Genomic DNA, 16,277 nt, shown 5'->3' on the forward strand with positions numbered 1-16,277 from the left:
TCATCCCAAGAATCAATTCCAAGCGAAGTATATTCTTCCTTAGAGAAGGAGACCAAAACGGTCTCACCAAGGCCCTGTAGAATTGTATCAAGGATTCCTTACTCTTATACTCCAGCCCCCCCTTGCTATAAAGGTCAATATGCCATTTGCCTTCCTTATTGCTTGCTGTACCTGCATGCTAACTAGAAACTGCTGGGTGCTTTTATGAGGGGGTGGGCACTGTCTGTAATTTCTTTCGAGTGACCTTCCGCGTCTGCACCTATCTGGTGGTCTCTGGTATCCCCACCGGTAACAGTGTCATTGCTCATTTGCAGGAGTGGCTCGGGCGGAGCAGTGCGCAAATCTGGTGGAACCTCCAATTCTTCAGCACCGACGAGCCTCCCACTGCCCTGGAGGTCTTGTCCGAGATCAAGACGTTTCCGCCAGGCGGGGCCAAGATCCGACGGCAAGACATCTTCGTGGACCTGCCCAGCTTCCTGGCCGGCGGATCCGAAGCGCGCAAGCAGCAGCGACGGACCCCGACGGAGGGAGGCAAGTCGTCCGCCAGCGGGCAGGTTGCGCCCGATGCCAAGGAGGCCTATGTTGTGTTGAACCATAACTTGCTGCCCAGGAATGCTTTCCTGTCTGATGCGCGCAGCTTCACTCACAGCAGCAATGACGTCTCAGAAGAGGAGGTGCCCTTGCAATTGCTGTTTGAGAGCCCCAGAGTGAGTTTTCAGGAGGACGCGTCCACCAACGAGGAAGAGGAGGAGTGTTCTTTGCAACATGCCTCGGTCTCGCGTCATTCTTCGCGCTCGAGTGGGATAGAGCCTGGAAGTCCAGCATCAATGACGGGTTTTGACCCCAGCCGGCAATTAATTGACCTAAGTCCCCTGAGGGTCAAGCTGGAGAGCGACTCAAATTACCCTTACCTTATGATGTCGGACTCTGGGGTTTCTGCCGATTTAAGCACTGCCGACTTTCGGCCGCGCGCCAACACCGGCATGTACACAAACCTTTACAAGCGGGAAGCCCTCCTGCAGAGCATCGCCATCCCAACTGTTCACCATTCAGAAACGTGAGAGCTATTGGGATTATCACCGCACGGGACTGCAGCGGTTCAAGGCGGCGGCACGCCACCAACTTCTCGAGGGGACGGGCAATAAATGCCGGCCTTGCCAGCGTCGCCCACATCCCGTGAACGAGTAAAAAAAAATATAAAGTCGCGGGAAAGTTTCACTCATCCTTCACTTTCAAGCTTTTCTTGAGCATAAGCAAGATCACCTGCAGTTAAGTTCGTTTTCGTAAAGGACTCAAGACAGTGCATTGTATCACACGCTTCACTTGGCCTGAACAAGTGAAGCAACCAAAGCCATTGATGTGCAGGGCCGATACATAACGCGGCACACAGAGGAACAGGTTTGAGGATGAGGAAGCCAAAGGTTCTGGGTGAGGACTGTCATATAGAGCTCCCCCTAGTGGACAACTGCTCCACCTAGTGGGCGACTGTGGTAATGCGGCCGCTGATGTACATAATAAAAGGATCATGTGCCAAGATCACATGGTCAAGTTCCCGTGGCGCCATCTTGTGTTTGTGATGTCATAAAGAAGATATCACAAGGACCAACACCTGCCCACCCCTAAAACAATGGCAAACGCACACACTCAGGTTACTCAGTTTGATGTCAACGGCACCAATGTACTGATGGCGAAAAGTCTAAATATCTGCACGGGTCTTGCTTGCGAAGAACCGGTTCTTTATGAGATCGACAGCCTGAATTTCAAGACGACAGAAAATGCGGTGTTGGGGCTCGCGTGCACGCCCAACGGTCAGAGCGGGGACAGCGACACGGGGCGGTTACGTACAAACAGAAAAGACGGCATGGTCGGCAGGTTGGGAACGTTTAATTCCAGGAAGACGCGACAGAATATTCAACCAACCAATCGTCACACATCTCCGGGACATAGATTGTTCTTTCGAGAGCGCAGTGGATGAGTATACACGTACGATATCATTAAGATGTGTAAGTCTATCTGATCATTGTGGTGTGTGTGATACCAGATGATTGAGGCTGACTAAGGTTATGACTAAGAAAAGGGGGTTGAGCTTCGGTTTGAAGAACTACAAGAGGATTGGCGGTTTACCGTCGAGATTATGTAAGGGGTTCAACCTGTTAAGCCACGGCGAGGTGAACTTAAATAAGGGAGTCACAATCGCTCACTCGGCATCTAAACAGAATGAGCAGCTATGACAAAAGCATTAGCAATCATGCGACAGACAGTAAGACTCCCCTGATGCTTTAGCGGGGTTCAATTAGTGCTGAAGCCACTCTGACCATGAAGGGCCCCCCAAGTTTCAGCCCCAGACTCTGAGTTCAGTCCTGCTCCAGTGGAGTGATAGCAGGGACGGTATAATTTGCCTCAGTGCGGCTCCACTGTATGAGCCGTGGCTCAGTGGGCAGCTCTCGCTACCTCTGAGCCCGCGGGTTGTGGGTTCGAGTCCCACTCCGGAGACTGGAGCTCGAAATCTAGGCTGACGCTCCCAGTGCAGTGCTGAGGGAGCGCCGCACTGCCGGAGGTGCCGTCTTTCAGATGAGACGTTAAACCGAGGCTCCGTCTGCCCTCTCAGGCGGACGTAAAAGATCCCACGGCACTATTTTGCAGAAGTGCGGGGGGAGGTCTCCCCAGTGGCCTGGCCAATATTTATCCCTCAATTAATGTTCCCTACATTACAACAGAGACGACACTTCAAAAAAAGTACTTCATTGGCTGTAAAGTGTTTTGGGACATTCTGAGGACGTGAAAGGCGATACAGAAATGTAGGTTTTCTTTCAGTGACCCTGGACGAGGGAGGGGGGAAATTGATTTTGCTATCCAGACTTGAGTGGACGTGCATGGAAGACTGGCTTAGGCTAACTGTGGCAATCGCTACGTTCAACTGGGCTGTCAAGCCTCAAATAAAAGAGAGACTTGCATTTATATAGCGCCTTTCATGACCACCGGACATCCCGAAGTGCTTTACAGCCAATGAAGTATTTTTTGAAGGGGTAGTCACTGTTGTAATGTGGGAAACGTGGCAGCCAATTTGCGCACAGCAAGCTCCCACAAACAGCAATGTGATAATGACCAGGTAATCTGTTTTTTTGTTACATTGATTGAGGGATAAATATTGGCCCCAGGACATCGGGGATAACTTCCCCCCCTTGCTCTTCTTCAAAATAGTGCCGTGGGATCTTTCACGTCCAGCTGAGAGAGCAGACGGGGCCTCGGTTTAACGTCTCATCCGAAAGACGGCACCTCTGACAGTGCGGCACTCCCTCAGCACTGCACTGAGAGAGTCATGAATAACATAAAAAAACATGAATAAAGCCCAATTGGTCGAAGCCCTGGTGGACGCCAGCAAAGAGTCAATGTTTGAGGAGAGGAAGGGAGGACTAAAAGTGGGCACTGTAAAGAACAGCCCTCGAATGGCGTTGGAACAATTACATTTCTTTTGCAGAAACTGCCCATCAGTTTCTGAAAAAAAAAAACGCAATTGTTCTAACGCCAGGGCTTATCAGTTTTCAACGTGCTGTCACATCGTTGACCGAACTGTATCAGTACTGGAGCCTGCGTTGGTGGATAGAGAACAGAGAACAAACGGTGCATTCTTCAAATTTCCACACACACCCACATTCTAGTTACAGAGAATTTTGAGAGGCCTATCTGGGGTAGACCGTGCCTTCACCCAACACATTATTTTTATGTTGGGGGCTGTCCTTACACTCGGGCCTTTTTTGTTCATACCGAGGGCACAGCAGCAATAGTGGCGTCTGCTTGTGATTTTTCCACTGTTGATAGCTCGTAATGTATTTGCTTCATGGGTTCTTTGCTTAAGAATCCATAGCAACACATTGCCATTAAGAACTAGTTGGTTTTTGAGCAAAGGTTTGACAATCACACGACACATTACCAGTTCATCCACCAGGGCTCACAACCACTTGCCTCATCGTGGATCCCCCGAACCCAACTGGCTGGGGTTTTATTGAGGCTTGTGAACGTCACGTGACTGGCTAAGCCGCTCCCACTCAACAGCTCTACAACTATTTTTGTAAAACAAAAGATTAAGTGCCCCTTACTAAAACCGACAACTTAAGCAAATGTACTTTTAACAATAATGGTTCAAATTAAAATTTGGTTGCCGGGGGTGATGATGCACTCCAGTCCCTCCGGTGCCCACCTCTCGCGGAAGGCCGCGAGCGTACCGGTGGACACCGCGTGCTCCATCTCCAGGGACACCCTGGCTCGAACGTAACTCAACAGTGCCGCAAACCTGTGAGCATACTCACAGGTGCATACATTACAATACCGAGGGCGTTTAAACTCACCATTAACACTGGCTCCAGCAACTTAGGGCGACTGGAATGTGCACCCCTCTCGCTGCTCGAAGGCCTGGAGTCTTATCGCCAACCAGGCAGCACTCCACCCTCATGAAACCCCACAAAATGAGTTCAACATGAGCCATTGTGACACAAGGTAAGTTACTAACGTGCATTGTAACACTGCCACGATTCCAATAACGATCCTACGTTTTCCCTTTGCAACAGAGGGTCACCTGGTTCAGAGTGCACATTACTGTAAAATATAAAATAAAGAGAGGAGATGCTGGAGAAGCTCAGAGTGGCCAGGTACACTCCAGGTTGATCACCTTTCATCAGAGAGGAGAAACTTTCTGTCCTCATTTCCGATTTCCAGCATCCGCACTATTTAGCTTGTGGTTTCACTGTAAAATATAAACTTTTTATTCTTACAGAATGAATTTTTTACGATGCTAAAAAGTTGTATATATTTTGTATTTTTTTTCAAGAACTGTCTCGTGGGACTCATTTTAGGCAGATATTTTTCTATAAATAAACTGGATTGATTTATTTTACACGTATTTTGTACTTTTTTAATAAAAAAGCGAAAATATTTTTTGTTAACTCTTCTCTCCTTTAAAACTGTAAACATTTGCCATTTGCTACTTGCAGGAATGTGACTCAATAGCTTAAATGCTCCCTTTCTGGGCCAGAGAGGTTGATTGGCATTGCATTAACAATTATTAGGTTGTTAACACGGTACATACACTGTCAATTTGGAGCCCTAGTTTTCTGTGGCGAGTTTAATGCGCAATTAATGGTCAAATCCAGCAAGTTCTTGAAAATAACGGAGAGGCCAAGGGTGAGATGCCATTTCATAGAATCATAGAAATTTACAGCATGGCAGGAGGCCATTTGGCCCATCGTGTCTGCGCCGGCCGACAAAGAGCTACCCAGTCCAATCCCACTTTCCAGCTCTTGGTCTGTAGCCCTGTAGGTTACGGCACTTCAAGTGCACATCCAAGTACTTTTAAAATGTGGTGAGGGTTTCTGCCTCTACCACCCTTTCAGGCAGTGAGTTCCAGACCCCCACCACCCTCTGGGTGAAGAAATTTCTCCTCAACGCCCCTCTAAACCTCCTACCAATTACTTTCAATTACAAGCAATCACAAAATGGTTACAGCACAGAGGTCATTCGGCCTGTCGGGCCCGTGCTCTCTGCAGCCGCACTTCAGCGAGTCCTACTCCCCTGCCCTTTCCCCGTAGCCCTGCCAATTCTGTTCCTTCAGAAACTTATCCAACTCCCTTTTGAAAGCCACGATTGAGTCTGCCTCCACCATCCTCTCAGACAACGCATTCCGGATCCTAAACACTCACTGCGTTAAAAAGTTTTTCCTCGTGTCTCCTTTGATTCTCGACCCTTCCGCCAATGGGAACAGTTTCTCTCTATCTACTCTGACCAGAGCCCTCATGATTTTGACCACCTCTAACAAATCTCCTCTCAACCTTCTCCGCTCTAAGGAGAACAACCCCAGCTTGGTGTGTGCTTGTTAGGAGGGTGGGATTAGACTTGGTCGAATGAGCTGCTAACATTCATCGCCTAGGCTCAAGCACACGAGGAACAGATACTTTGCTGAGGTACGCGGTGGAGCACTATCCCTTTAAGAGAAAGAGGGGCAGAAAGTCGTGAGGCTGTGGTGTCTCGGAGTCATGTACAATGACTCAGTCAACGGTGAAGCATTGCTTTAAAGAGACTCCACCAACATGGTGCGTCAATGAAAAATCAAAGGACTATTCGACTCGAGGTGTTTATCATACCAAAACATAAGAATTAGGAGCAGGAGTCGGCCATATGGCCCCTCGAGCCTGCTCCGCCATTTAATAAGATCATGGCTGATCTTCTACCTCAACCCCACTTTCCCGCCTGATTCCCATTATCTCTCGATTCCCTTAGTGCCCAAAAATCTATCGATCTCAGCCTTGAATACACTCAACGACTGAGCAACCACAGCCCTCTGGGGTATCCTGAGATGAAGGGATTGTCTTATGAAGAAAGGTTGAGCAGGTTGGGCCTGTACTCATTGGAGTTTAGAAGAATGAGAGGTGATCTTATTGAAACGCAGAAGATTCTGAGGTAGGGTAGATGCAGAGAGGATGTTTCCTCTCGTGGGGGAATCTCGAACTAGGGGACATAGTTTCAGAATAAGGGGCCGCCCATTTAAAACGGAAATCAGGAGGAATTTCTTCTCTGAGAAGGTGGCGAATCTTTGTAATTCTCTGCCCCAGAGAGCTGTGGAGGCTGGGTCATTGAAAAGATTTAAGATTGAGATCGACAGATTTTTGAATGTTGAGGGAGGGAAAGGTTACGGGGAGCGGGCAGGCAAGTGGAGTTGAGGCCATGATCAGATCAGCCATGATCTTAAAGAATGGCGGAGCAGGCTCGAGGGGCCGAATGGCCTACTCCTGCTCCCATTTCTTATGTTCTTATGCAGCGAATTCTAAAGACTGACAACCCTCCAAGTGAAGAAATTCCTCCTCATCTCAGCCGCATTTCCGAGAGGCTGGCATAGATCTTCACAAGCAACGGACCTCCAGCTGGGACCGAAGGCGAGACCAAAGGATGGGGAAGAATTAAAAGCGGAAAATGCTCAAAGACTTCTCTGTCCTGTTGAGCGTACACTGCTTGTTTTTGCACTTGGGCTTGGAACACTGGGGAAACTCTCAACTGTTGTGCATAGGCTGAACTTGGCCACCAAGATACAAACGTGCTCATACGCGCGAAAAGTTTATCTTGTCCCAGTCAGCCGGGTGAGAGCTGAGGATGCTTATCTGCCTCTGAATTTTTTGACTTACTGTGCCAAATAGTTGACGCAAGCAGGCAAACATGATGGGACGATAAGATCAGAGGCTGCTTCGCGCATTTCTACTGCTTTACTGGCAGACGTTCGTGCAAAGGTAGCCTGTTTTTCAGAGAAACGCACGTCCGTTGGTGTTCCTGGGCACACAGAAAGACGAAACACGTGCAAAAGTCGTGGGTGCAAACGCGCCCAGTGGGAAATACTTGCATTTATATAGCGCCTTTCACAGCCACCGGATGTCTCAAAGTGCTTTGCAGCCAATGAAGTACTTTTTGAAGTGCAGTCACTGTTGGAAACACAGCAGCCAATTTGCGCACAGCAAGCTCCCACAAACAGCAATGTGATAATGACCCAGATAATCTGTTATGTTGATTGAGGGATAAATATTGGCCCCAGGACACCGGGGATAACTCCTCCTGCTCTTCATCAAAATAGTGCCACGGGATCTTTTATGTCCACCTGAGCGAGCAGGCGGGGCCTCGGTTTAATGTCTCATCCGAAAGACGGCACCTCCAACAGTGCAGCGCTCCCTCAGTACTGCATTAGAGTGTCAGCTTAGATCTTTGTGTTCCAGTTCCTGGAGTGGGGCTTGAACCCACGGCCTTCTGACTAAGAGCGAGTGTGCTACTCACTGAGCCACAGCTGACACAGTGACCATACCATTAGTTGACCTCTCACGGCGTTGCACATGGCAGGTGAAGATCACATATCGTGCTCAGGATAACCCAGGGTTAATTGGACCAGGGAGCGCAGAACTAATTCAGTCCCCATTTTAAAGCCCTGCGTTCTGAGCTTATTTTTATATTTCCTCTTATAAATTCCTGTGTCCACATTTATAACGGAAACTTGGCAAACATTCTCTGAGTGGTAGCACTGCAGTTTTAACACTTTAACCAGAGTCCAGGACTGTGTGGTGTCTTGATGTAGGCTTCGGTTATAAGAACATAAGAAATAGGAGCAGGAGTGGGCCATTCGGCCCACCATTCAATAAGATCACGGCTGATTTGATCCTGGCCTCAACTCCACTTCCCCGCCCGCTCCCCATAACCCTTGACTCCCTTATCGTTCACAAATCTGTCTATCTCCACCTTAAATATATTCAATGACCCAGCCTCCACAGCTCTCTGGGGCAGAGAATTCCACAGACTCACGATCCTCTGAGAGAAGAAATTCCTCCTCATCTCCATTTTAAATGGGCGACCCCTTATTCTGAGACTATGCCCCCTAGTTCTAGATTTCCCCACGAGGGGAAACAGCCTCTCTGCATCCACCCTGTCAAGCCCCCTCAGAATCTTATCGACGTTTCAATAAGATCACCTCTCATTCTTCTAAACTCCAATGAGTACAGGCCCAACCTGCTCAACCTTTCCTCATAAGACAATTCCTTCATAGATCACAACAACAACAACTTGCATTTATATAGCACCTTTAACATAGTACAATGTCCCAAGGCGCTTCACAGGAGCATTATCCAACAAAATTTGAACGAGATATTAATACAGGTGACCAAAAGCTCGGTGAAAGAGGTATGTTTTAAGGAGCGTCTTAAAGGAGGAAAGAGAGGTAGAGAGGCGGAGAGGTTTAGGCAGGGAGTTCCAGAGCTTGGGGCCCAGGCAACAGAAGGCACGGCCAACAATGGTTGAGCATAAGAACATAAGAAATAGGAGCAGGAGTAGGCCATACGGCCCCTTGAGCCTGCTCCGCCATTCAATAAGATCATGGCTGATCTGATCATGGACTCAGCTCCACTTCCCCGCCCGCTCCCCATAACCCCTTATCGTTTAAGGAACTGTCTATTTCTGTCTTAAATTTATTCAATGTCCCAGCTTCCACAGTTCTCTGAGGCAGCGAATTCCACAGATTTACAACCCTCTGAGAGAAGAAATTTCTCTTCATCTGTGTTTTAAATGGGCAGCCCCTTATTCTAAGATCGTGCCCTCTAATTCTAGTCTCCCCTGTCAGTGGAAACATTTTCTCTTCATCCGCCTTGTCAAGCCCCCTCATAATCTTACACGTTTCGATAAGATCACCTCGCCTTCTTAATTCCAATGAGTAGAGGCCCAACCTACTCAACCTTTCCTCATAAGTCAACCCCCTCATGCCCGGAATCAACCAAGTGAACCTTCCCTGAACTGCCTCCAAAGCAAGTATATCCTTTCGTAAATATGGAAACCAAAACTGCACGCAGTACTCCAGGTGTGGCCTCACCAATACCTTATATAGCAGTTATAATCAGGATGCTCAAGAGGGCAGAATTAGAGGAGCGCAGACATCTCAGGGGGTTGTGGGGCTGGAGGAGATTACAGAGATAGGGAGGGGCGAGGCCATGGAGGGATTTGAAAATAAGGATGAGAATTTTGAAATCGAGGCATTGCCAATATAGGTCAGCGAGCGCAGGGGGTGATGGGTGAACGAGACTCGGTGCGAGTTACAACTGTTGTGGAGTTGGGATCCCATTTGTTTGAACGGCGAGATGCTTCCCACCAGTGCGAAGGGACATGTCTCAGAGAGGGAGCTAAAGGTTACCGCAGGAGCGGATATGAATGGTCAACTTCAGTCCCAGCACCAGTCTCTGATCGGTAGGGAGTTGGGGCGTCCATTTAAACTGCGGATCCACTGATGGAGTCCAATCTCAGGTGACGTACCTGATGGATTTGCATGTTTTTATAATGCGCCTATTTACAACTCCCAGTCGTCCCAAAGCACTTTACAGCCAATGAAGTCCTTTTGGAGTGTAGTCACTGTTGTAATGTAGGAAACGCGGCAGACAATTTGCACACAGCAAGCTCCCACAAACAGGAATGCGATAATGACCCAGATAATCTGTTTATGTTATGATGATTGAGAGATAAATATTGGCCCAGGACACCGGGGATAACTCCCCTGCTCTTCTTCGAAAGAGTGCCGTGGGATCTTTTACGTCCACCTGAGAGAGCAGACGGGGCCTCGGTTTAAACGTCTCATCCGAAAGATGGCACCTCCGGCAGTGCAGCACTCCCTCAGCACTGCACTGGGAGTGTCAGCCTGGATTTATGTGCTCAAGTCCCTGGAGTGGGACTCGAACCCACAACCTTCTGACTCGGAGGCGAGAGTGCTGCCCACTGAGCCACAGCTGACACTGGGAACTACTGATGCCAGTGCCTGTGTGGAGAGGATTTTCCTGGTGTGTCATCAATGTGTGTTGGGCTTCAGTGAGCAGAGATTTCCTGGTGCTTCCCGGCAAAGTGGGGAGGACACAGATTTGACAAAATATCAACACAAAGAACAACTTTCGACATTTTTATACCACAGGCAAACTCCGTTTAAGCAGCAATATCAAAAAACAATTCTGTAACAAGACTTTTAAATAACTTTGAAATGCATAACTCATTTGTTTTGAGAAAACGGTACATGCATCTCTTTATTTCAGCCCCTCCTCCTTCCAATACATTGGCTGGTCGCCCTCTTGTTCCTCGACCAAATCACCACACTGCATCATTAAGCCTGCACAGGGACCATCATCAAGCTATTTGTCCAAGGGTGTCATCACAACCCCAAGCCTGGCCATATCCTCGCACGCTCAGGAACAAGTGTGCCACCCACTGAGCCATGGCTGACACAGAGAACGAAACAACATTGTAATTATGTGACACCTTTCATGTTTTCAGGACACTCCAAAGGGCTTCAAAGCCAATGAATTGATTTTGAAGTATTGATATAGGGTACTGCGCTCTGTTTAGCTCCACTGTGCTAACTCGCACCGAGTTCTGGCGCTAGGTAACCGGCATCCCAGCGCCGAAAGGGGAGGTCAGCTGACCTTGGGGCGCTAACAGTGAATATCCCGGTTGCAGGCAGTAAACATCGCGCAGCGCTAAAGCTAGCAACCAGACGGTGTCACCGGCTCTAATCGGGCAACACCAAATTCTTCGCCCTAAGACTTTGCCCTCCAAACTTCACTCACAGCTGAGTCAGTTCCGAGAGGAGAGCTCCACCCAGTGGTAGCCAAGAGGTGCTGCATTTAACTTTTCTGAACAATGTCTCTTCTGTATTCCAACCTTCGAAGAGAAACAATCAGAGGAAAGGCTCATTGAAGATCTCTCCTCTTGTAACCTCAATTATAATATCCAACTGAAGTTTGAACACCACTAATGTTGTCTGGCAATGCTTATCAGCAACCATGTTTCTCCTAATAACTGTTCTATATTTACTGCTACACACATTTAAATCAAGCTCCCCTGGCTCGATGTTCCTGGCTTGGTGTGAAGTGCTGGTCCGGGTTTAACCTCTCGACACCATTTAATATTTTCTTTCCCGAGGCTAGGGTCCCACCCCTCACCCACCTCAACTGCTGAACACAGCATTCTTTCATTTTTCCACACAGTCAACTTAAACACTGAACTTTTTAAGCACTGAACTTTGGAGGCCTCCCCGATAATGAAGGGCGACGTGATAAAAGTACTGAAGATCCTAAAGGGTACAGACAAGGTAAACGTCGATACGTTGAACAGAACCAGATATTCTCCATGGGTAAGCTCAAACTTAGTGGGCGGGTGTCAGCCGTGGCTCAATGGGCTGCACTCTCGCCTCCGAGTTCGAAGGTTGTGGGTTCAAGTCCCACTCCAGGGACTTGAGCACTAAAATCTCGGCACTGTCAGAGGTGCCATCTTTCAGACAAGTCATAAAACTGAGGACCTGCCTGCCCTCTCAAGTGGACGTTGTAATGTATGCACCTGTGGGCACGCTCACAGGTCGGTCGAGCTGTCGAGCTGGGAGTGGCTTAGCCAATCACGTGATGTTCACAAGACTCAATAAAACCCCAGCCAGTTGGGTTCGGGGCAATCCACGATGAGGCAGATGGTTGTGAGGCCACACCTGGAATACTGCGAGCAGTTGTGGTTTCCATATTTACGAAAGGATATACTTGCTTTGGAGGCAGTTCAGAGAAGGTTCACTCGGTTGATTCTGGAGATGAGGGGGTTGACTTATGAGGAAAGGTTGAGTAGGTTGGGCCTCTACTCATTGGAATTCAGAAGAATGAGAGGTAACCTTATAGAAACGTATAAGGTTATGAGGGGGCTTGACAAAGTGGATGCAGAGAGGATGTTTCCACTGATAGGGGAGACGAGAACTAGAGGGCATAATCTTCGAATAAGGGGCCGCCCATTTAAAACTGAGGTGAGGAGAAATTCCTTCTCTCAGAGGGTTGTAAATCTGTGGAATTCTCTGCCCCAGAGAGCTGTGGAAGCTGGGACATTGAATAAATTTAAGACAGAGATAGACAGTTTCTTAAACGATAAGGGGATAAGGGGTTATGGGGAGCGGGCGGAGAAGTGGAGCTGAGTCCATGATCAGATCAGCCATGATCGTATTAAATGGCGGAGCAGGCTCGAGGGGCCTTATGGCCTACTCCTGCTCCTATTTCTTATGTTCTTATGAACTGGTAATGTGTCGTGTGATTGTTAAACTCTTTGCGAATCAACCATCTAGTTCTTAACAGCAATAAATTCTTAAGCAAAGAACCCATCAAGCAAATACATAACAGACGTAAAATATCCCAAGGCGCTATTTGAAGTAGAGCAGGGGTGTGAGTCTCCAGGTATCCCGTTGAACATTTTTCCCTCGACCAACATCTTTTTAATCCACCTGAGAGAGCAGACGGGGCCTCTGCTTACGGTCTAGTCCAGAGGACGGCCCCTCCGACAGTGCGGTGTTTGGAACAGCATGCCAAGTAGAGCAGTGGAGAGGAAGTCATTCGGTGCATTGGAAATGCAGTTGGGGCACGAAATGAAGGATGAACTTTAATGAGCCTTATGAAAGCAGATTGTTGGAGGTTCCTTCCCCTAATCCCCAGGCGTCCGGGGTCCCTTCACTCTCCCTCGGCTCTCTTGTTACGGGATGGATTCTCACATTATCCGCTTCATAAATCAGCTCCCAGGTACAGTCCTCTACGCTCTGCGACGCACATGTCTCCGGGGGCTCATTTCTCACCGAGCCGGTAAACGAAATGTAGAAGCTCTGAGCCCCTTCCAATTCACATGGCTCCTCCCTCACCACACATTTCAGTGGGAAATAGCGCTCGATTATACGCAGGTTCTGGTCCGCCGCAGTCTCATCCTGAGTTAGCGTCTAAAGAGTTCAAAACAAAAGAAACTCGTCAGCCTGTGTGCATGCTAACACTAAATACCCGCCTGAGGAAAAGAGTGTTTGAAGATCAGTCCCTCATAACTCATGGTCTACAAGGCCGTAGTAATACCCGCCCTCCTGTATGGCTCAGAGACGTGGACCATGTACAGTAGACAGCTCAAGTCGCTGGAGAAATACCACCAGCGATGTCTCCGCAAGATCCTGCAAATCCCTTGGGAGGACAGACGCACCAACGTTAGCGTCCTAGTCCAGGCCAACATCCCCAGCATTGAAGCACTGACCACACTCGATCAGCTCCGCTGGGCAGGCCACATAATCCGCATGCCAGACACGAGACTCCCAAAGCAAGCGCTCTACTCGGAACTCGTCCACGGCAAACGAGCCAAAGGCGGGCAGAGGAAACGTTACAAGGACACCCTCAAAGCCTCCCTGATAAAGTGCGACATCCCCACTGACACCTGGGGATCCTTGGCCATAGACCGCCCTAAGTGGAGGAAGTGCATTTGGGAGAGCACTGAGCACCTCGAGTCTCGTCGCCGAGAGCATGCAGAAATCAAGCGCAGGCAGCGGAAGGAGCGTGCGGCAAACCAGGCTCCCTGCCCACCCTTTCCCTCAACGACTGTCTATCCCACCTGTGACAGGGACTGTGGTTCTCGTATTGGACTGTTCAGCCACCTAAGAATTCATGCTAAGAGTGGAAGCAAGTCTTCCTCGATTCCAAGGGACTGCCTATGATGATATGGCTCAGAGACACCATGTACAGTAGACACCTCAAAGCACTGGAGTATTACATAGAAACATAGAAAATAGGTGCAGGAGTAGGCCATTCGAGCCTGCACTACCATTCAATATGATCATGGCTGATCATGCAACTTCAGTACCCTATTCCTGCTTTCTCGCCATACCCCTTGATCCCTTTAGCCGTAAAGGCCACATCTAACTCCCTTTTGAATATATCTAACGAACTGGTCTCAACAACTTTTTGTGGTAGAGAATTCCACAGGTTAACAACTCTCTGAGTGAAGAAGTTTTTCCTCAGATCGGTCCTAAATGGCCGACCCCTTATCATTACCACCATCGCTATGTCCGCAAGATCCTGCAAATCCCCTGGGAGGGCAGATGCACCAACATCAGTGTTCTTGCTCAGGCCAACATCCCCAGCACTGACCACACTCGAGCAGCTCCGCTGGGTGGGCCACATTGTCCGCATGCCCGACACGAGACTCCCAAAGCAAGCGCGCTACTCGGAACTCCGACATGGCAAGCGAGCCCCAAATGGGCAGAGGAAACCCTCAAAGCCTCCCTGATAAAGTGCAACATCCCCACCGACACCTAGGAGTTCCTGGCCAAAGGCCGCCCAAAGTGGAGGAAGAGCATCCGGGAGGGCGCTGAGCACCTCGAGTGTCATCGTCGAGAGCATGCAGAAAACAAGCGCAGGCAGCGGAAGGAGCGTGCGGCAAACCAGTCCCACCCTCCCTTTCCCTCAACCACTGTCTGTCCCACCTGTGACAGGGTCTGTAATTTCTGTATTGGACTGTAGAGTCACCTGAGAACTCACTTTTAGAGTGAAAGCAAGTCTTCCTCGATTTCGAGGGACTGCCTATGATGATGTGCTCAAGTTCCTGGAGTGGGACTTGAACCCACAACCTTCTGACTCAGAGGTGAGAGTGCTGCCCACTGAGCCACACCGAGGCAAAAGACCAGAATGAATAAAGAATAAAACTTTGGATAAAATGCAAAAAAATCAGCAACGTTTGGAAGATTTAACTTTTTATACACCTTCAAAAGTCTATTGAGATAAAATGCAAAATTCATCAGAGTTTGGAAGATTTAACTTTTTATACACTTTCAAAAAAAGTCTATTGGGATAAAATGCAAAATTCATCAGAGTTTGGAAGATGTTAACTTTTTTGCACCTTCAAAAGTCTATTAGGATAAAATGCAACAACAAAAAACCATCAAGAGTTCGGAAGATTGTTCTGCACCTTGAATGTTACAATGACCTGGCACTCTGCGTTGGGTCGGAGCTTCTCGGAGAGCCAGGCAGCGCTGTCCCAGAGCAAGGCAGCGATTAGCGCCGCCTGGGAGGCGCTATCTTGCCCGCAGCCCGCCTGCAGGTAGTGCTCCAGCCCGTCCAGCAGGATGAGGGAGGGCAAGACGGCCGGGCTCTGGTGCAGAGAGGCCAGTGCCTCCAGCAGCTCCTCCGCCGAGCTGGGGTAGGCGAACTGGATCCTGCGCAGGCTGCGGGGCTCCAGGCGCAGCAGGGGCGCGGGCAGCGCCTGGATTGCGCTGGGGGCCAGGAAGAGCACACGCCCGCCCTCTTGCCCAGCCTGCGAGGCTGCTGCCAGGAAGAGCAGGGAGCTTTTCCCGCAGGACGGCTCCCCCAGCAGCAGGCAAGCCTTCCCCAGCTGAGCTGTGTCCCACTCCCCAGTCAAGTCTGCTGCCCTGGCAGCTCCCGCACTGAGCACAGTCAGTAAAATTCCAGCCATCCTCCTCCTCCTCTCTGAACTGTTTCACTTCCTGGTTCAGAAGTAGCAGTTTCCCGCGGATATTTGACACTCACAAATTGTCATCCCTCCCACTACCCCGAGTGTTAAAGTTCAGAAAGCAAGGGACCCCTTAGCCCCCCCCCCGTCCTTACCTCTCTTCCTCCCACTTTTAAGATGCTCCTTAAAACTTTTGACTCAACTTTTGGTCATCTGTCCTGACATCTTGGGGCTGAGGGCAGAAAGACTTACATCTTTATGGCACCTTTCACGACCACCGGATGGCCCAAAGCGCTTTATAGCAATGAAGTACTTTTTTTGGAGTGCAGTCACTGTTGTAATGTGGGAAACACGACGGCCAACTTGCGCACAGCAAGCTCCCACACACACACACACACACACAGCAATGTGATGATGACCCAGATAATCTGTTTTTTTTGTTATGTTGAGTGGGGGATAAATATGGATGCACTTATTTGTACTGCACAAATGGC

At 49.1% G+C, this 16,277-nt stretch overlaps 2 protein-coding genes across 3 annotated transcripts in view; one reads left to right on the forward strand and one right to left on the reverse strand.

Moving 5' to 3' along the window:
- epor (erythropoietin receptor) overlaps nucleotides 1-3,222 on the forward strand; it is a 36,758-nt gene extending 33,536 nt beyond the window's left edge. For both annotated transcript variants that reach the window (XM_070867260.1, XM_070867261.1), the window contains one exon: nucleotides 315-3,222. In XM_070867260.1, the coding sequence (XP_070723361.1) occupies nucleotides 315-1,061 (747 nt within the window). In that variant the 3' untranslated portion in view covers nucleotides 1,062-3,222. The remainder of the gene's footprint in view (nucleotides 1-314) is intronic.
- A 7,233-nt stretch (nucleotides 3,223-10,455) lies between these two features.
- Nucleotides 10,456-15,793, reverse strand: swsap1 (SWIM-type zinc finger 7 associated protein 1). Its single transcript, XM_070867037.1, has 2 exons — nucleotides 15,283-15,793; nucleotides 10,456-13,279 (listed from the first exon to the last, which is right to left on the reverse strand). Exons 1-2 carry the CDS (start codon nucleotides 15,784-15,786, stop codon nucleotides 12,962-12,964), a joined length of 822 nt encoding a protein of 273 aa, XP_070723138.1. The 5' UTR covers nucleotides 15,787-15,793; the 3' UTR covers nucleotides 10,456-12,961.
- Nucleotides 15,794-16,277: the final 484 nt, after the last annotated feature.

This window comes from Pristiophorus japonicus, chromosome 24 (assembly GCF_044704955.1).
Source record: "Pristiophorus japonicus isolate sPriJap1 chromosome 24, sPriJap1.hap1, whole genome shotgun sequence".
Taxonomy (NCBI): Eukaryota; Metazoa; Chordata; class Chondrichthyes; family Pristiophoridae; genus Pristiophorus; species Pristiophorus japonicus.